This window comes from Anguilla rostrata, chromosome 15, assembly GCF_018555375.3.
Source record: "Anguilla rostrata isolate EN2019 chromosome 15, ASM1855537v3, whole genome shotgun sequence".
NCBI classification, from domain to species: Eukaryota; Metazoa; Chordata; class Actinopteri; order Anguilliformes; family Anguillidae; genus Anguilla; species Anguilla rostrata.
Window position 1 is genome coordinate 20,973,797 of NC_057947.1, and position 21,709 is coordinate 20,995,505.

At 46.5% G+C, this 21,709-nt stretch overlaps 1 protein-coding gene across 5 annotated transcripts in view; it reads left to right on the forward strand.

Moving 5' to 3' along the window:
• LOC135240391 (nck-associated protein 5-like) overlaps nt 1-21,709 on the forward strand; it is a 186,524-nt gene that overhangs the window by 114,994 nt on the left and 49,821 nt on the right. For all 5 annotated transcript variants that reach the window (XR_010325670.1, XM_064309802.1, XM_064309801.1 and 2 more), the window contains 4 exons: nt 2,518-2,608; nt 6,702-6,893; nt 14,932-15,000; nt 18,023-18,061. Coding sequence is in view for 4 of the 5 variants with exons in the window: in XM_064309802.1 (XP_064165872.1) it covers nt 2,518-2,608; nt 6,702-6,893; nt 14,932-15,000; nt 18,023-18,061 (391 nt within the window). In the remaining variant the exon portion in view is untranslated. The remainder of the gene's footprint in view (nt 1-2,517; nt 2,609-6,701; nt 6,894-14,931; nt 15,001-18,022; nt 18,062-21,709) is intronic.

Below are 21,709 nucleotides of genomic sequence, written 5' to 3' on the forward strand. Positions count from 1 at the left end.
GATTTGAAAGTAAAGGCGCTGAGTCGTCTCTTCAGGTTTGCCAGGACGCATCTCACACACGTGATGGAAAACTGATGGAACTGCTGCTCTCATCTCTCAGCACAGTTTCGTAACTTTATGGGACAAATTCACATTGATATATTCAGTGTCAAATATCCATAAGCTTTGGTTTGTTGTCTTTGAAGGGCACCTGGAGTGGTTTTCTGAACATTTATAGGTCTTGTACAGATTTATAAACGTATAAAGATGGCACAGTAATGGCCAGCTTTACCTGGCCATTACTCGACACAGCCCATATAAATATATTTCCTTGACATTCATTTTAAGGCTTTGTTCAAGTTAAAAATTAGAATGCCTAACTCTCTTGACCGCAATAACTAATAAATACCTGGCTATTTTGAGTTCTGCATTTATTGCCAAGTAGATCGCTGGTAGTCTTTCTCGGGGAACAGCAGTGGGCTTTGTTTTAAGCTGCTCCTGACTGGCCTGGTCGGGCCCGGCCCATCCTGCCATGTCTGCCTGTAAGGCTGGGTGATTACAGGATGCAGCAGTGGCAGGTTGGCGCACGTGACCTATGACGTGCCCGCTGAGGCCGCCGTCCTGGAACGGGTCTGGGCCAGTCGACCGGTCGTCCAGCCACCTGAGGGTGTGGTTAGGGGAGGGTGAGGTTGCCAAGTGCCTGCCTAATAAGGAATAATGAGTTGGGTGCACAGGAAGTGGCCCAGGAATGAGGAAGTAAAGCACAGCGCCTGCTGTCTTATTCTTGTCCACTGTACCACTGGCTCGGCAGCAGTGGAAGCCCTGACTGCGACCCACTGTGAGGGAACTTGCTGCGAGGAACTTGCTGATGAAAAGGAGGGATTTGCTGTGGGGAGACAGCTGTGGGTGTTGCTTGGCCTGTCGCAGTGGGGAGGAGATTGAAAGAGATGTTGTGAGCGCGTGCAGATGCCCGTCCCTCTGCCCAATCGTGTATCGGCAGCGCAGAGATGGAGGGTCTGCTTCTCGAAATCAGCACGCGCTGAGATTGTCCTTTCAGTCGTCCCGTTCAGTCATCAGATCTAGACAATGTTACAGAGGCACACACACAATCGCACACATACACACACACGCCGGCACGCACACGCACTCACACACGTATGCACGCACACACACACTTTCCTGATACGAGAACACACCATCAAAGAGCCAAAGGTATTGCTGTTGCTAAGCACCATGAGGTCAAAGGGGTCATTCTCAATAAGGGCGGTGTATCGGAGTGTGCAGAGGGTGTTGTGCGTGCTCTAACTCTCCTGAACTGTATCCCTTTAATTTGTGCCTTCACAGGCTGCTAAGAACTCATTCAAGCAATCAAGGAGTGGTCTCACGGCTGAAAAACAGCATTCCTAGGATAATGGCCGCTCTGGATGGCCACTCCGCAGACTGCACCGGGCATCGTGCCTGTGAGCAGGCAGCAGGCTTAGACAGTGGGGATCAGCGCTGGTCCTGCTCCGCTCCGAGGGCAATGAGCTCAGAGTGCGGTCACACAGACACCGAGCCCAGCACACGCGCCAAGCAGGAGATCGTAAAACAGGGGAAAAACACCCCAAATGTCACTGGGCATCGTGCGGTGGGATAAAAAAACCTCATTCCACACCCCCCCCCACAGCTCGAGGCGCCGAAGCGAAACCCGCAGCCGAATAAATAAGGGGGATGATTCTAAATAAGGGGAATTAGCGGAAATGTCACCGGCCGCACCGGCTGTTCGGAAAGGTCCCCGCGTCCTGGGTCTCGGGGCGCGTTTGACGCTGCCGTGGAGATGGAGCGTCGCCGTCTCACCTGATGAAATATCCCTGCGGCTCCGGTCTCCCGCCTTTCTGCGGCTCGTAGCCGGCCGTGCCGCGGCGAGGCGGCTTCGTCTCCGCAGCGCCGCCTGAAGCGAGGCGGCTAACGAGCCGGCGATGAAAGCGTGGAGCTGAGGCTGCCGCTGGGCGGCTCGGTCAGGCCGCGCTTCGGACACGTCTGCCCGTGTCCGGGGTTTAGCCTCCATGTCTGAACAGAGACGGCCGCATGCCATGCGCCACACACTGCACACCGCACACCGCACGCCGCACGGGCCCACCCTCCCCAGGAAGAGCCTCGCAGAGAGCTCCTTTTATTCATCTTCCAGGCCGGCCCATAAATTTAGCCAGCTGTGAAAAATGAACATAAAAAATACTTATTGTTCCGCTGGGCTATGATCATAACTTCAGATCTGCAGCGAGTTAAGTTGTGTTTGAAATGGTGGGAAGGGGGGTGATCCAGATTTGATTATTATTTGACCCACAAGATGGTATTTCTCCCTTCGGATTTCGGCGCACGTTTCGCTGCTACTTTTGTGCCACGCGGACCTTGGATTGCCAACGCAAGAACAAACAAGCTGTGCTGGCCCGGTTATATTTTTATCCTTCGTAGGGCTGGACGGATGCACGTGCTAGTTGGCTGGTTCCTGTTATTTTTCCTGTCCTGCTGTGGTTCTGACCCGGTTTCTGTGCCCTGCAGGATGGAAGAGACGGTGCGGAGCCTGCTGCAGAACCAGGGGGCGCTGGAGCACACCCCCCTGGACACTGTGGATCTCATGAAGGCCTACAAGGTGAGCTTTTATTGTATCTTGCTGTCAGTCACAATGTGTGTGTGTGTGTGTGTATGTGTGAGTGAGTGTGTGCATGCGTGTGCACTGTACATAAATGTATGAAAATGTACGCTTGTGTGTAAACTGGAGTTAAAACAAGAAATATTGTCATGCAGATTTTGTCGTAAGTTTGTTAATGCGCCACCATCAGCCCATACACTCCTTGAGGCTGATCCTTGTTTGGTCATTTGTGAAGCTACTCATCCTGCAGTTGTCACAGTAACAATATCTGTTGCCATGGACATGGTCCCAGGTGTGAACAGCAAGTTGTTTCAGCAGATGTTGACTCTTACATAAAACTTACTGTGTCACAAAAACCAGAACTAATTTCATGGGGAAACATGAGTGCTGCAGTTACCCTGGGAAATTCATATGCAGACGTTTATGGTGCCATGACTTTGTCACTTTGTGTGTTATTCTGGCCAAAGAAAAGGTACATATAATACCATTTAACTCTACATTATTATTCAAGGCTACACAGACACATATATAAAGTGCGTACATGTAGTAGCTGTAGTTTCTGAAGCTCGACTGTGGTTTTTCAGAACAAAGCAGAACTTGCACTTGCCTCAGACAGAATATTATATGCACTCAAAGTATACGCTTAAACATTGTGTCTATATAGCTATACAGTTATGCATACTGTGACTAATTACCATCAGCACTACCTAGGAGTCGTACATAAGTGAATAAACATTGATAGTAGTAGTTGTTGGTGTTGTTTTGTGGTTATCATAACAATTTGGTATACTTCTATAATTCACAGTGCATGGCACAGCTTGCAGTCACCACAAGCAGAATATTCTATGCATTATGTCACAATGGCTGTATAAATAGCACACAAGTAAGCAGAGTCACAGTCACCCAATGATTGACCAGATATAAATCCTGCTGTATTCTGGGAAATTTCTAGAAAAAAAAAACTGGATCAGGAGAGGTTCCAAAGCAGGAGGCAATGGTGGATCTTGCCTCACGGGCACTGAGAGGTTTTTCCAAACCATTTTCTCTGGATGTTAAACAGCCTTGCACTGCTTTGTTTGGGGAACACCTCTTCTTGCTGTTTTTCTGCTAATTGTTTGCTTGGAAGTAATTGAGATTGATAAAAAAAAAAATAAACACTGTTTGGAGTGCTTTGCCTAATTGATTTGTGTTGACCATTGTGTTGACTATTGCAAGGCAGAGCAGCCCCTCCTCCACTCCCCCACCCCTCCAACACTGAGTCACGTCCCACAATGCAGTTCGGTTTTTTCACATTCATGGACACCTTGCAATCGATCCGTCAGTCTGACGTGCTGCTGTCAGAAGATGCAAATGAGGGAGCAGCGAGGAGACAAAAATGTTGCAGGCCGTTAATGAATGATGGAATAGGGAGGGGGGGGGGACGATGTTGTATTACACATGCAAATTAGACTGGAGAGCCCTAATGCATATTTAATTAGCTGAAATATCACAGAGGCTTTTAAAGAGGGCCTGCGGGCCCCGTCGGGGCTGTTAGTGTCATCCCGGGACGTGGCTGCGAGCTGCCGGGGGAGATTTAGGGTGTCTGCCAGCCGTGATTACTTAAATGATGGCTTTGAGAGGGATAGCGGCCGGAGCCTGATCATCCTGAGTGGATTACAAAGGCCCGGCAGCCGCAGCGCGACGGCCAGCGGCCAGGTGGGCCACCTCACCCAGCCGCCCAGCGCGGCTGAGCCCGCGGGCGTGGCCCGCCCGTCGCCCGCTTCTTCATCACTCTTATTTACTCTTCTTCACTGTTTCTCTGCAGTGCCCACACCACTTTGCAGGGTTTGGCGAATGTTTTCATGGGAAAAGCTGGTCCAAGTGAAATAATTGTGCTGTTGTAACGAGATAACCAGTATGGGTCAACTGGCAATGTTATCAGTAAAATAGAAAATGCTTTTAATTAAAACGAATTTACGTGCAAGAGTATACTTATGAATGCTCTCAGTGATTAAGTTTTTTCTTCCCATAATGGAACTGTTTTTGCTTTGCTATTACTGATAATTTCAAATTAAGTGTTTTTTATAAGTACTGTAGAAAATGAACCCAAATGAAATTCAGCGAAGGCAGCCCAAGCACCATCTAGTGGTGGGGGTTCTCTGGAACATGAAATAAACGTGCTGCGCTAAGGTAGCGAAAGCAAACAAAAACCACACAAATCTCAGCAGTGAAGTCGCTGGTCTGTTACATCCATGATTGAGTAGGAAGTGTCACATTTCCACCCTCTGTGACTGACACACAGTTCACACTGTGACACATTAACTAGACATCTCAGCCCCGTTGGTCGGTACATGGAAGCACTTGTGAGTAGAAAACACCCAAATAACACGAGCTCTCTGTGCACCTGTCGAAAGGATTGCTACTATACACCTCTTAACAGGTGGCGCTTACACTTTTCTAGATGCTGTGAACTTTTAATTAGTTTGTGCAGCCTGGACTTCTGTTCGGTTGTAAAGGAGTGCTGCCAAACAGCCATTCAGGTGCTGCTGCGTACTTACAGAATTTCTCACGTCTGACTCCCTGGGGCAGTGTAATTTTCCCCAGAAGAGATCATGTTCTTAAATTGTACATACGCAGGCACATAAGATTGCTCATTGAGGTGCTGTCACGAAACACTTTGGCTCTATCTTGAGTTAATTGGAGCTCATAAGTTGAAAGCGCTGAAGTCATCCTGAAGAAACATTGTGCTGATGCCAAGGTTAAGAGTCGTCCTTCTCTGGAGAAAGAGGCCCAATAAAAGGACAGTTTCAAAGATTTCTCGCTGCGATTACCGCCAAGTGCCCACCCTTTAACTGCTTATTGTGAAACAGGTCATAAGTAAGAAGCAAAATGTTTTCTTTACCTCCCCTATCGAGTTTAAGATAAAATGTATAATGCATTTATATGAGGGAAAAGACTACTTTCAATTCATTAAATACTGCCTGGCGGAGCCCGACTCATCCATCATTGTTGTGAGCCGTGAAGCCAAACATCGTTTTACAGTGAAAGGAGTAATCACACTTGACAATTAAGCGTCAGTTAGAGGGAGGAATGAAAAATGTGGGGAGGTTTGCAGCCATGCAACCGCCAGCAGCCTCTGCTAACGCCTGGGCGGCCTGGAGAAAGGGGGAGAAGCATCCCCAAAAGTTCTCTGGGAAGCCCTGTGTGTGGTGCAGTCCAGAGAGAGGTTTCCAGCACCGTGGGTGATGAACTGCTGCTGCTTTTTCTGGCTTCACTGCTGGAAGCCGTATTTTTCATCCATTCTCACAGCATCGGAATAGTATCAGAACTATAAAGTTTCCTTCTACTTAATTTGTGATATTTTTGTGATACAGTAAGTAAATCGCACTGGGGATCTGATAAATACCAGAAAGTAAATTTTAACTAAAATCTCTTTAATGAGACATTTTCTGTACTGTGTGTGGTTTCATCATGGTTTCTCTAGTTCTGATGCAGTGGGCTTTCATACCTAATTAATATTTCACAGAGAGAGTTTTTCTGTCTTGTCCAGCAATGATTTATACTGTATTGCCTTTGTTGCAGTACCTAGTACCTCTTGTACCTCCTCATCACTGTTTCTATGCTTAGAGCTTAGGCCCTATTCACCACCTCACAAGATTTCATTTGCCCTCCTCTCTGTACGTTTATAAGAAGCGTGGGAACTGTGAGTTGGTACTTCCTTCACAGGGTGGAGAATGGACTGGAAAAAGGCTTATAGAAAGGAGCACAGATTCAGTCCTACAAGTAAAACAGTGGTCGGCATGGTGATGCGCCATGACTCGCTACTTCGTGGCTCAGCAGGATTTTTTCACAACTCACAAGATGGCTGCTGTAACACGTCCTTCGCGGTGGCGGCGGTTGGGTATTGGGCCGCACGATCGCACTGGGACTGGCAGCAGGTCCGAGAGGGTGGGGGGCTGGAGGGGGGACTGCACATGGCAGCCCTCTTCGCTTCTCACCCGCGGAAAGCGGGCACCCAAGGTCCCTTCAAGTCAGCAGCAAGACTAATGAGACGTGACTAGGGATCAACGGATGGTTTCATCTCTCTCTCTCTCTCTCTCTCTCTCTCTCTCAGGACAAACTCTCGGAGGAGGTGAAGAAGCAGCGGGAAGGCCTGGAGAACCCTGGGCCGCCAGCGCGCGAGGCGAAGCCGCTGAGCGAGGGTGACGTTGGCGCGGACGCAGACGCGGGCGATGATGGCAGCGGAGCGGAGGGAGACAGAGACAAAGAGACCCGGCTGCTGATGGAGCGACTGCGGACCCTGGAGGTATTCTCCTTCCTCCGCCATCCTCCTCTTCCTCTGCAGCGCTAATCCTCCCCTACCTCCATTTATTCTGTCTGTCTGCGCTCTGTTGTTGCCGTTGTTGTGTGAAGCAAGTCGTTCTCTGGAGCCGGACCCCACCCGTCCTTTCATATGGGAAACAGGCATGGTCCGGAGGGGGAGGTTAGCTCTCTGTCTCCATCTCTGTCTCTCCCGCAAGCCTCCGAATCGCTGCGGAACACAGACTCGATTGTCCCCGCTCAAATCACTCTCATGTCAGAAACGTATTAAACGTCATTATTCCTGATTCCTTCCAGCTGCAGCCATCAGACGGCACTCTTCAGATCTCCAGTAGCATTTTAATTCTGTCTGAATCAAATCCAGTTTCAAACTAATTACACCCGGGGCCTCGCTAGTCAAATACCAATTACAAAGCCAAGGTCTGTAATGGCCAAATCCTCTCGATCAAGAAAGAAATGAAAGGAGAAACAATAAAAACCCACATACTCGCAGCCCAGACGGGCCGCGCGGCCGTAACGACAGACCCGCAGTGCATTGTGGGAAGGAAGGGTCAGCCACCGGACAGCAGGCGGAGGTGCCGATACGCCGGCGTTGAGGCCGTCCGTACGGCACGGACAACTCCCACACCTCCCGCACAATATCACTGCAGGCAGTGCCGGAATCAATCTTCGCTGACACCCAGGGACATTAACCACAACACTGACAGTAATGGCGCCTGGAGGATAATTAGAACAAAGTGCTGGTAATTGCATGTTGCCTCGCGTTATCTCACCGGGAGTAAATCTCTCCCGGCCGCCCGGGGAATCGGTGAGGTAAGAGCCCGTTATCCGGGCGCTACATATTCGATGACTTTATCAAACGCTATCTGCCGCTCCGCTCTACATGGCGGTGCCGGTGATGAATGGCGGCTGTAGAAAAGCGAAGGAAAGGGAGGAGGAGCAATACATCACTGCCTCTGAGCTCATGTATAAACCGCATCCACATTACTTAGGCGTGCCGGCGTCGTCTTCCCTGTCAAACAGATACAATCCAAAAAAATATGTGCGACAGCCCCGGGCTAATAAATGGCCTAAACCTAAAACTTATTAAACCTAAAACTTATAAAAAGTGCATTCAGCCATGTTCAAGTATTTATTTATTTATTTATTTATTTATACTAAAATGAGGTGTATAATTTTTGATAGCTTGTATGGGAAGTGAAAAACAGAGTTTGAAATGAATCTGCAGCGTTTGATTGATGATGAGAGGCTCCCTGTGCAATCCACCCCAGAAAGCAATGTGGGATCTGTTTGCTGAGCTGTGATTACATCCCCCAGTCATTATCTGGCAAAACAGCTGTAACTGATCCCAGTTCAGTGCTTGGAGGCAGACCGCAAAAAGAGAGGGAGAGCCAGACTCAAGTACTGATCTTAAGTCAGTCAAGTGACTCTGTAGTGTAAGAAGTGGGGCCAGTGGGGTTATCAGCTTTGTTGCCTGAGCTTGTTGGAATGTCAAAAGTGTCAAGTACTTTTGTTTCCAACTTCAAACCTATATTGTAGGTGTCTTTCAAAGACAAAAAACAAGCAATGTTTTGAGTTTTTTCTATTCATGAAGACTATCAAGAGGAGGACTGACTCCGCAGTCACAGTGCGTTTTGTTCCTCCCCATAGAAGGTTGTATATCAAGGTTTGAGCACGTTTGAACCAGGACCACATTCTGAGCATTGCTGTAGATATCAGCTTCTCCCCAATTTGGGAGAGCAGACAAGCGAACACTCTCTTCCAAGAGTGTTGCCAAGCCCCCTCCCCCTGGTTATGGCCTGCCCTGTAGACCATTGCCCACAGCCAGCCCTGGACTCCATAGCAGGCCCCGGGGGTGGCTGCACCCTGGAACGGCATCAGTCTGATTAGCCTCACAGCAGCCCTGCATGCTGAGAGACTGGGCATCATGCCCCTGGGGAGACTGTAGGTTGGCATGGCAGTAGATGCAGAGCTTGCCTCAGAGCCCAACCTCTTTAGACTGGGCCCTGGTAGAGGCCTGGACTGGGGGGTGGGGTGGGGCGTCCTCAGATTGCTATCTCCGCCAGGGAAAGAGAAAGAGAACCCCTGATGTTGCTCATCTGTGACTTGGTATTTACTGTGTTCCCCTGTCAGGTGGATCCAGGGACCACCCCAAAGACAAGTACTGAAGGCAGGATGGGTGGGGTTGGATTATGATGGGTGTGGTTTTACATCCAACCCCACCCATCAACACGTGCAGTTGATTAACAACAGTTCTGCCTGTCAGAGCTCAGGATTGGTGGCTGTGAGCATGGGGGAGGGGCCAGCAGCGCTGAGGTCAGCTGAGGCACGAATCACTGTGGGAATCGCAGTGTGAAATATGTCATCTCGAAATGCTGGCATCATCTGATTTACAGCTGGTGAACAATTTCATTTGGTTGGCTGGTTTATACAGTTCACTGAGCTCAGGTGGGCTGGTTTCTGTAGTTCACTGGGCTCAGGTAAGGTTGTTTTTGTAGTTTTGCTGGGCTTGAATACATTGACTCTTATAGTTCATAAAGTTGATTTATGTTGTCCTGAACTCAGATGAGAGAGTGCATGTAGTTCAATGAGCTCAGATGAGTGAGTCTATATAGTTCACTGAGCTCAATTGAGTTGGCTAGTTCTTCAGACCTGAATACATTGCTTCATAAAATTAACAACCTCTGATGAGTGTGCTTTTGCAACTCTTGCACTGAAACAGTACCCTCTGATATTGAAAGATGTCACTAATTTTGTTTGTTGGACTCACTCAGATAATTTGTTTTACCTTTGATTTGATTTCAGGGACCTCTCTGTTGGCAGTAGGATTTAGACGTCTGTGACTTTACTATTAAATTAAGAAAAATTTAAATATTAAACGAATGTTCATGTTAAAATGTTATTTTTTGGATAGCTTATATGAATGTTACTGCCGTCATCTACATTGGAAATTACCTATGAGGTTTTTTTAGGCAACCTGACACAATGATTGGCAGTGAGCAGAGATTAGGTCTTGTTTTAGTAAGGGGCTGACTGCAGATTCACGGTCAAGGAAATTTTATCAGGCATGTGAACATCCTGTTTGTCCACCTAAATGAGCGAGGTGACGTGATGGAACAGAACAGAACCTCATTACCGGTGCAAGCGAGCAGCGAAATCTCCGCCGCCCCTCTGTTATCTGAAAACGTACACGGCTGCTGAGGCACAGAGACGGGTCGACACTCGACACTCAAAAATATCCTCAGCATGTCGAGGAGAGCCGCTGAATGTGCCAGTTAGCGAGCGGAGGGCCTTGTGATACATTCTGTGGGTGACTGGCAGCCCAAACGAAGCCCTAATGAACTCTTACACAAAAGCAGTCTCTCCCCGTGTGGGCTCCTTCTCGGTTGCTCCTCTTTGGTGATCAGTGAATAGCCAATTGTTGGGAAGTTTTTATGTTAATTAACTGCAGACACAAAAATTTCTTTGTCTTCGGCGAAAGTAATTTGTGTGCAAACAAAAAAAAAAAGAACGAAAGGACCATTTGCTGCCTCAGATCTCGGACCGCCGCTGGGCTAAGACAGCCTAGCCGGGCATCAAAGGCCTGCCGGTTTGGAGGCAGCATCGAATCAATGCGAGGGTTCCTGGCCAACTGCACCCTCTCAGGCGCAGAGCGCTGTAAATGCTAACGTTCGCCGCAAGCGGCTTGCCTCTCTGTAGTTAACGACGCTGTTCCTCATTAGTCCATCAGTGACGTCAGCGCTCAGTTCACCGGGGTGTGTGAAGTGTTTCTTTTGATTTCTTTCGGCTGTGTTCGGCAAGGAACGAGATCAAAACTGTGACCCATATCGCTGCCTTTCCAGCGGCCCCTTTAGATCCACCGGGCCTAATCGCTAACTCCTCTCAAGCTCAGATTCTTGCGTGCAGGGGTCAGGGATCATCATTATTCTTTTATTGGAATCGCCTCGACTTCGATCAGCGCGAGGGGACGCGTAGGTGTTCTAATAAAAGCACATACATTAACAAGCAAGAGAGCAGGGGGGTTCACTTTCCCTGAGCGGATTTACAGTGTGAAATATAAATGTAAAAAAGGGGGAGCTCTGGTCTGGCAGACAGTCAGGCAGGTTTCTGTAGCGTCTCTGTCTTTCTGTCACATTCACTCTTTCCATGCCTGAGTGCAGTTAGGAGCTCCATCCCAAGGTAGAGATATCAAGTACTGGCAGGGCTCCTCGTTATGAGTCTCTATCGGAGTCTGCCTTCACGGCTTGATGCATCATAATCTACTTCTTGCCATCACCAGAGGATTCTCCCCAAATGAAAATGGATTTCATTTAGCTGTCGGAAATAATGGACCTCAGCCTTCCGCATTTATTAAGCCTCTAATGATGCTGTTAGCTGGGAGAGTAGTCCGGAAATAAGTTCGAGACAATATTTTCCTTTGGAGCACTCCCAAAAGAGAGCCCCTATTCAGGCCTAGATTCTGCGGGAGATGTTTGCTCTTATTGGCGTACATGTGTAATTTTGATGCATTAAAAATCTTCAGCATGGGGTTGCTGGGTGGTAACAGGCTGCTCCAGTGCATGGCGAGGCTCTCTATAGTTTGATGTCATATCCTGGCTTTGATCAGCAGCACTGCGGAGCGGCACATAATTGGCCACATGACGTCACGCTTTTCATAGTAGAGCACATGCTTGCCTGCGCTATCTCTAATCAATAGAGGAGGTAGGAATGGTGGACGTAAACATGCACTAATTCAGTCCAAGTTTTGTGAAAATGGAGTGAAATTATTGATTAATTAAGGACCCAGGAAACTGAAATCTGTGAATTATTTACTGATATGTTGTTATTCAGAAATGTTCAGTAATATCATTAACGTACCATCATAACATATCGTGAGAACAAAATGTTTGGATTTCACTTTGGCTCTCAGCGTGAAGCGCTAAGATTCGCGGTTTTCAGTGTGTCTTCCATTCGATTGAATCACTAAGGGCTTCCGTCTGTTACTTAGACCCAACATCTGAAAAGTGAGAATGAATTTTTTGGCAAATAACCAATGGTGTTATGCATTATAAAAAAAGGTGCTTTGATTCTAACCAATGCTTTGAGCTGTAAAAAAAAAAAAAAAAGCGAAAGGAAATTGAAATTCATTTGCAGGGCATTAAAGGGGGATAATGAGGAAGGCTGGCGTACAGTTATGTTATCCATGTTTAAATGAAGAGCGGATGGATCGGCGAGCGGGTTGGAGGCGAAGCGCCGCGGCAGTTGGGACGAGTCTGGCAGGCGCTAATGCGCCACGCTCCGGCTGACAAACGAGGGCCGCTGTAAATCAATAGGCCGCACCCTTAAAGGTGAAGTAATATCACACCAATAACAAGGAAATATTCACATCCGTCTGTCTTCTAAAAAGCCCGCCGTGCCTTAAAGTTCAGCCTCATAACTTGGATCTCCTTGACCTTTTAAGAGGAGACGTTTTCGGAAGATTCTGATTGGGCTGCGTCTGCGGGCTGACACGTGGCCTTTGAAGACCGAAACTTCACCTTTCTCATCGCCGCTGCCAAATGCCCCCACTAACTCTTGTTCGCCGCGCGAGACATTCATGGCATTCGCCTCCGGGTTTGATTTCACCCCACCCCCTGCCAGGTGCACCAGCTCAGGAAACGAGGGGCATCTTTACATTCTCAGCATGAACAGAAAAGCAAAACTTCATGCCCCCATGCGATATGAATGATTGGCACTATCACCGGTCATCGATGTCTGACTTAAAATAATCACAGACTGGGATTCAATCAACATTTCTCCTGAACTTTGACAAGCAATTAAAAGCAATTATTATTATTATTTTTCAACAGACACAGTTTGGCGAGGTGTGCGATCACTAAGCCAACCTGAGTCTGCAAAGAAAAAGTGTAACTCTTACTTGCCTTATGGGGGTTTGGGGAGGGGGGCATGTGAGGTGTGATTGCCTAATTGGGTGCATGTCCGTATATGGAGCTTACCAGCTTAGCAGCATGAGCCATCCAGGATCCCTGAAGAAACAATGCTGTGCTCTGTAATGGCAAGCAAAGTTTTTTGATTGGTTCCCAGGAGCCAGCTTTTGATTGGGTCCCAGGAGCTAATGACGGACAGTACACAGAAGGCTTATTGGTACACACTGCGGCATCTGGCAGTCACTGTTTCCAGAGAGTGGCGTATACAGTATTGGAAGTGAGGCCCAGGATGTGGGCGGTCCCAGGTGAAATGTTCTTGTTGCCGGCGGCTGTGTGTCGGCTCCAGCCCGTGCCACATGAGCGCAGAATGCCGCGGGGTTGCCACGGTCACCAGGGACCAGAACAGGCACAGATGTTTACACAGACAACTATTTTAACATTTTCTGAGAAATTACTGAGAACCCTATCAATCTTAGCCAATCGCACACATCATTTTATCCTTTTCTAATAGCGGTTGCACTCATAGCTAATGAGGCCTATTATGTAAAATGACCTGATAATAATTAGTACTGCTAGTACAACTGATACCCCCCACCCCATTGAGAATATAATGTGGAAAAACCATGGCTGGAAACCCCAGTTGGGTAGTGTAATGAGTACAGTGTAGTGTGCTTTGTGTAATATCTTTGTTACAGATATGTATGCATATGCCACAGCCTTGCTTCTTGTGATTTTATCACCAAACGCGCAGTGACTTGACATGAAATATAACTGCTCATTAGATTCTCATAGCTGCATAAATTAGGTTATCGATCAGGATGACAGAGCAGTATCACATCGCATAGTTAATGGTAAAAACCAAATAAAACAATATAACACTGATGTGTGTTGGTGTACGTACTGTAATGCCAGCTAGTTAGGACAGGTATGCCAACTGCATGACGAACAGCGGGGTACATGAAAAGGACTGTGAGCAAAGGTTCTGCATAATCAGGTTTCTTATGTGCTAGCCTCTTATAAAGACATTAGTGTAAAGCCTACGGGGGAATGCAAAGCGAAGGAGCCCTGAATGTGGGCCCATGTCTTTAGTGAGTTTATAATGCGTGCTGCAGTAGCTGACACTTACTGGTGTAAAACACCCATGCTGCTCGACACAGGTGTGTTCTGCCTCTCAGGGCTGTTTGACACAGTAGGCTCTCTGCCGTGGTCAGTTGTGAACTGGGTCCTCGTTTAAAAAGTATCCGTTTTCCTCTCACAGCTGTGACCTGCAAACATATATATTTTCTGTTTCCAGGCGTGGTTTGTTGCATCATCCGTTTCAGACCCTGCGGTGTTACTGTACTCTTGGAATTGCTGGCCGCTGATTGATTTAGCCCGGGGACACCGTCTCCACAAATATCCAGGGCCGGCCGGCCCCGAGCCGCAATCGGGGAGAAAAACGGAAGGTGTTTTTTTTTTCTTTTTTTTTCTCAAGCACAGCCATTGATAGCGTGGGCTCCGGAGACCGGCTGAGTCTCGCTCCACTGAAGCTCTCTCACAGCACAGAGCTGCTCCATTCCCCTGCCTAAAAGGCAATTTAACATTTACATTGCAGCACTCTGTCTCTATTGGGCGTCTACGGGAGCCGGTGTGAAGGATGCAGGTCGATCGTAAGAACCAGGTTAAGACTTTAACACAGGCACTGACTGAGGCACTAAAGACAATTTCATTTTTATCAAAAAACTGTTGCCAGTTTATCATTTGTGGGTCTTAAGGTCGAGAACACTTGAGATGAGTGCTTTTATGCTTTCACGTAGCTGTCTGCTCTGGCACGGGAAAAAACAACTTTCTGTTGGTGTCATTAACACCTGATAATAACTGCAAATTGCGTGCATGTATTGCAATTTCATTTTCTCTCAATTTAGCTGTATTGTATTATTCATCAAAATAGATTGCACACATTCAGTCTACATTTACAACTTTGCTTCCTGCTTGGAGACAGAAAGACATTTGAAGAACTGCTGAATTTATGGATGGATGGGTGGAAAGATTTATTGATTGATTGGTTGGTTGCCTAATTGATTGATTGATTGATTGATTGATTGACCTGACTGCCGACTGTTTTATCTCTTGACGCAGGCAGAGAACTCCGCCCTGGCGATGGAGAATGAGAGCCAGAGGGAGCAGTACGAGCGCTGTCTGGATGAGGTGAGCTGGCCTTCCTCTCCCCTTTCATCCTCCCAGCAGACCCCAGTACCCGCGGCTGCGCCGTCGCCCGGGGAATCCCGCGCGCACAGCTGCTCTCATTGTTCTTTTGTCTGATGCCTCGCTCAAGGCTACAGTGGCAGATATTCGCCCTCATCAAACCTGTTCCATCCCACGCTGTAAAACAGCCGCCCACCGAGCCCGTGCCCGCCGGGCTTTAACAGCCTGATCCGCCGGCCTCTGTCAACCCCAGAGAACCCAGAGCGCCAACACGCTTCTCAGAAATGCATCTTCTGACTGCCTTTGCCTGCTGCTGCTGCCTGGCTCGAAAGCCTCAGGGTCTGCTGGTTATTACACTCACCATAATATCAGCAGCCAGGTTAGACTGGAGAACTGAGGTGCCTTATGCAATCGCCTGCTTTAATCATTTAAAGCCAAGTAACAATGAAGACCAGCGCCCTTTACAGCTCTCCAGAACACGGGCTGGTCAGCACTGCACTCGATTTTCTGACTGAACATTCCAGGTAGAACGCGCCCTGAAAGGATTTCCAAGCCCTCAGATTAAAGCTCGTCTGATACATCAGCGTATTACAAGTTAAAGCTGCGATGAAAGGAGAAGATGAAAGACTCCAGTCTCCCATCTCTCCCAAAGACAAGAAAACATTCAGCCGGTCTGAATCCAAAACGGCACCATTAGGCTCGGTGCGGACGGGGGAATGGATTTATTCTTTAGAAAAAGAGTTTGTTTTTCTCCGACCTACTTCAGGACTTTCCGTTCAGTCAACAGGCTGGGAGCCTCCTAACCGCCTTCACAATTAGCGTTTTTTCTGCCTCAGAGAGCGAGCGCCTCGGCGTAGCGGCTACCACGCCAGCGCGCGGCGCTTAATCTCAGCGAGGGGCGCCGCGCGTTCTGTGAGACAGCCCGCGTTCTCTCTGTTTACTCCTGCAGAGGGCATGACACATAATGAGCCATGTTCCCCGCTTGTCTGAACAAAAAAATAAAATCTCCCGTTTCTTTTTTCTTTTTTTTTAAAACCAACCTGCTTTCACAGAGTGTTGCCAGCTGATCAGGGGGTTCTTTCTGTACCTTGTTGGTTGTTATTTTGGTTTCACAAAATGTACACCTTTATACATATCATTTGAATGAAAATCTGAAAGTATGTAGGAAATTGTAAGAATGGGCTTGCCTATAAGAAGTTCACCAGTGTGAGGAGTCTAATTGGTGGATTCTTAAATAAAGTTTCCTTATCAGAGAAATGTAAAATGAGTGCATACAAAAGCCTGCCCCTTAATGCCCTGGATGTTCAAAAACAGTTTTGTTTACTTTTTGTTGATGGAAAGAAGGTGAAGATCAGGGCTGCCCAATCCTGTTCCTGGAGTTCTACCTGTAGGTTTTCATTTCTCAGTTTGGCACACTAGAGTCTACTAATTAACAGCTCAATGAGATCTCTAGCCATTGAATGTGGTGTGCTTTGATAGGGTTGGAGTGAAAATCTACAGGATGGTAGATCTTCAGGAACAGGCCTGGGCAGCCCTGGTGTATGTGATACTCATTAAACAGAAACAGGGGTAGGTGGAGTACAGTGGTGGATGGTGATACTCAGTGAGAGGCAAAAGGAATATGATTGCCTGAGGGGAGAGGACAGACTCTTTCCCGGCTCCTGTTTGCCGAGTCTCTCAGCTGAAGAGAGTGGACTCCGGCTGGCTCTCCTGCCTTCCTCCGGACCCAGGGCGCTCTGTTGTAACTGAATTTTGTGGCCGTCATTTCCAGGCTTGCAGCGCCTGGGGTGCTCTGTGATTCGTTAAAGCTGGCGGAGATGCAGGCTCAAATCCCGCTAAAGCTCGGCGGACAGCAGCTGCTGTGTGCTGTCTGGTACCGTGCGGATCCATGGGCCTCATAAAACAGCACTGCGGCCCTCATGCCCTCTGTGGCCTCGGCCTTTCACCACTGAGTCATTACCACCATCTCACTGGCTCACACAATTAAAATATCTGTGTGTTTTGTGCTGTTTGTCTTAGGCAAAGCTAATTTGAAATGTGCCCATCCACACACACACACACACACACACACACACACACAATCAAACACAAATGAAATCTCACTGACCTCGGGGACGTGGTTGCTGCTACCTGATAGCTGAGAAGGCTTTATTGAAAATGGGCCTAATTGCTTGACCGCAGTCCTCTGAAAGGGGATATGAGCAGCACGCAGTCGGTTTCCGCTAATGCCCCGCATTAAACAAATATATATCACATTCACACCCCAGCCACTCACCCCCCTCTCCCTGTGCATTTGTAGCCAGTGCAAGCTTACAGTGTATAAATGACTAATCAATGCGCTGTAACCCGATCGCGAGTCAATTATGCTCCGCGGCCTAAACCGCGCCGCGAAACATCACCGAGACCATCGCCCAGACACAACAGAGGGTCATCACCACATCTCTCCCCGATACCCTTACAAGAGCCAACACTTTGTCAATAGAGGATCAGAAAACAATTAAACACCGCCAGAATCTCGGCAGTCTAATCTGTTCTGCGTGGCTACACCCCCCCCCATCCCCCCCCACTACCACCCCCCCGTTAGCCTCCACCCTCCTCTCCTGTCTCGAGGGGGGGAGTTATTATTATTGCACCCATTAGAAACCAGCTCCACACCTTCCCGCTGAAGTGATGCATTGTCCTGTCCTATTGACAAAGCCTGTAATGTGTTTGTCAGCAAGGGCCCTTGGGTTATTTTAAAACTGGGAATCCAGGGGAAGGAGGCAGTGGGGGTTGGGGGAGGAGGTGGTTGGGGGGTGGGGCAATAGCAACATCAGCTGCAGAAACTGAGAGGCCATTTTGGTGAACCAAACTAACAGGCACATTCACTCCAGCTGAGATTTACTCATGGAAGGTGTTTCACTGATGTTTCTCTCTGTGCGTTTTAGAGTAGCCTGTGGTGTTCTTCTCATAATGGGGTGTGTGTGAAGGGCTATGAGCTGAAATTGAAACTGTGCTTTTTTGTGTTGTTTTTTTTCTCTTACAGGTTGCCAATCAGGTTGTGCAGGCCCTGCTCACTCAGAAGGTTTGTTTCTAACCTCTCAATGTAATACCAGTTTCCACCACATGGCAGCACCTTTTGCATGAGGCATAATAGAAATTGTGCAGCTTGGAAGTGTGCATATACCACACCTGTTTTCCTCAGCTGTGGTTTGCTTTGCCTTTTTTGAGTCACACTATAAGTGCATATTTAAACTGCTCCATATACTTATCACTGTGACTGCATCAATGGTTAAAAGTGTACCGTGTAGAGAAATCTCAACGTGAACAGAACCTGACCTCTACATGGTATAAAGGTAATTGTGACTTTCCACATGTTAAAGCATTCAAATAAACAAAACTATTCAGAACATTTCACTGATGTGAATATGGAATGTGCAAAAGTCACCCTGTTCACCCTGTCAGTCAGTAATGCTTCCCATGGCAGATATATCACAGCTTCCAAACATTTTCGGTGGCTTTTTCTTTGTTCATTTTGGAATTTCCCCCCCTCTTCCTTGTAGAACTCTTCTAGTTTAGTATGTTCTAAGGAGTCCTTGCATGCACTGCATGTTTAAGATCATCCCTCAGATTTTCAATCATATCCAAGTCTGGGAACTGTGACAGCCATTCTAAAACCTTCATCTTCCATTCCTCTCAGTACATCATGGTCTATTTTTAGGTATGCTTGGGATCATTGTCTTACTGGAAGATCCATTCGCTGCCAAGTTTGAGCTTCTGGGTGTGGGGATACTGGGTTTCTGTGTGAAATGATTCAGTGCTCACGATTCCACTGACAAGAGCCCCAGGACTAGCAGAACAACTCGCGAACATCCAGTACTAACTTTCACTGTATATATATATATTCTGATGCTAACGGCCAGTTTCTGTTCACTAAGAGACTCAAAGTACCATACACTTTGACCAAGAGTTCCAAGCTTTTGCATACAGCTGTGTTCTAGCATCATGTTAGTACACGCCAACAAGTCAAATGTACAGCTAGGACAAGATTTCCCCAGCTTTTGGAATCACAATTTGTACTATACTATTATATCACCATTACACCCCCCTGTGTGGACAGGACTGATGGGCTTGCCCATTAGCCACCAGTGTCTAGGCCAGTGAATATTACAGCATAGCTGCACTTCTCACTGCTGACAACTGGTCGCCTTTAAACTCCTTTGGAGAAGTCGGGGGTTGCTAATGCAGGGGTAACCCAAAGAATCCTGGTCAATGTAGTTGCGCACCACCCCTGCAGGATTAAGCCGTAGGAGTCCTGCAGGTGGTCACAGCAGGCTAATGAAATAGCTCAGACTTCCCAGGCTTAAGATCTGCTGGCTAAAAGGCTCAATCTGTGCTCATGCCAAGAACCTTTACTGGCCAAGCTGGAATGCACATTATAACAAAGATTTATTGTACATTATTTTCTACCTGGTTACTTCCCATTTTCCACTACCTAAAAAGATGTATGTTTAATAAATGTTTAATAGCCAGTCATTGCCGTGTATTAATCATGTTTTTTTTTTCTTTTATAAAGTTCTAAAGAGGTCATGTTAAAAACTTCTCTTGAGGACGTTTTATCTAAAGGTTGTGTTTCAAATTTATACAGGTACAAATTATAGTACGTTTCTATAGTTTGTGAGGGTGGATAAGCCGCTATGGCAAAGTTATTATATATCATGATATTTTCCCCCCTATAAAAGTCAGTGGAAAGGTTTTTCAAGTCTGAGAAAATGCCTTTTAGGCAATTGGCTTTTGAGTTTTTAAAAAAAAACTTAAAATGAAGTGCTGAAAGCAAGGTATTTGTCCTGAACTCTTTCTCATGTAAGGTAATGTGTAATGTATTTTCACGCATTAGGAACCACTTTTCTAAAAAAAAAAGAAAAAAAGAAATGTAACCCACTCAGTATCACACTTTACAGCACATTTCAGACTTGGATTTGGTTCATTAGTAAGCAGTGGTACCTTTTGAAAGTTCCATCCTCACCTCCAGCCATCTCTAGCTACATTTAAAAAACTAGTCCAGGCTTTAATCTTAGAATGGAAATCATCATCTAATGCTTTGCTTAACTTATCAACAAGAAGAACTGTTAACATAAAACAGATAATTTTATACAAGTCATTTTTGCGTAAATGTAGCCTTCACTGCTGCACAATTTCTTTTTTTAATTGCAATTATTCTCAAAACAGAAGTAGTTACATGGCAGAACAACAGATTCTTATGACATTTGCCCAAAAACGTTTTTACATAACTATGATTATTTGAATTAGGCTTTCAGAAATGACTTGAGAGCTAAAAGTGTTTCTCAAAAGAGAGGATTTTAAATGTCTCCATAATTTCATTTTTGAGAACAGTACATAGCTCTTTTCTCCTTTATGCTCCTTTCCTAGCTCCTTTCTCCTTTTATGTGTGACCTTCGCAGTTTTTCATGTGAATGGCTCTGATTATGTTTCCATTAGTACACGCATGTGCTGAACCGTGAAGCTGGTATATGTTAAGAATGAAATCCGGCTGAAGGATTATCAGGAGTGCCATATCTGTGCAGTATCAGTAGTTCATAGTTTTTTCGGCCTCTTGCACAAAAAAAACTGCAATGACCACGAGACCTCATACTTTTGCGCCATCTGACCTCGGCGCAACAAACTGACAACGTGAATACGACCTCACGAGCCCAGACAGTAAACGCAATACCCCCGACTGCTGTGCACTGTTTTCCCCCTTATCTTAGTATTCACCATCTTCTTTCCATCTTAACACTGCCAATTGCACAACCCGCAACCCAGTGTATGTTACAAGGGTCACAGTGGACCCCCAGCTTTCCTCAAGTGCATTTACAAAGTATGAAAGTATAACATAATGAATACTTTCATTACAAAATCAGCACTAGCCGCATTTCTATTCAATAACTGTTAACAATTCAACAGTTACGGAAACCTAAATGGTAAAATATAAGGAAAAAAAGTTTTATTTCTTGTGTTTATTCAAGTTGATGAAACTTGGTATGACAACTTACAACAAATAATTTTCAGTACAGGACCTCAGGCTGAGGCACTGTTCCAAACAGTTGTTACCCAGTGCTTCCCCTGTCCCTTTATGTACTTTAACTTGGCGCTGTTTTCTCATTTCCCATCTGAACACTGTTCTCTTAGAAAATGCATGTCCTCTGCAAGACATTGAGTACAGAAAATGTCCTGGGAGCTGGGACAGTTTTCAGTGAATATAATACCGGAGAATATGTGATTTGTATATGAGAGCAAGCTTTCATTTGTATTTGCTGAAAGTGGATTTTGTTGAGATATTGAACACTTGAGGGAAGACGCCTTCAAAAAAGGACATCTGAAATAAAAAGAACGTGTTCAGGAAATGTAGCATAAAATCAACTGTATAAGTAACATCTGTGTAGCAGTTCCCCCCTAATAAATACAGGGTGTTTTGGGAGGCTAAAAAACTAAATATAAACTTGCTGGTGCATTAGCGACTAGTACCTTTATATTCCACTGAAAACGGGCAGGGAATAGACTTAAGCCAATTACACGGCACACAGCTTTTGCTTTGGCGTGATTTCCCAATGGTTCCAAGATGGATTTTGTCATCATAACACCCTAGCGCCGTACACGCCATGCAACATTTCAACGAGGGTAAAAATACCAGAAATCACACAACCGCAAATACTGCATGACATGCAATTGATTT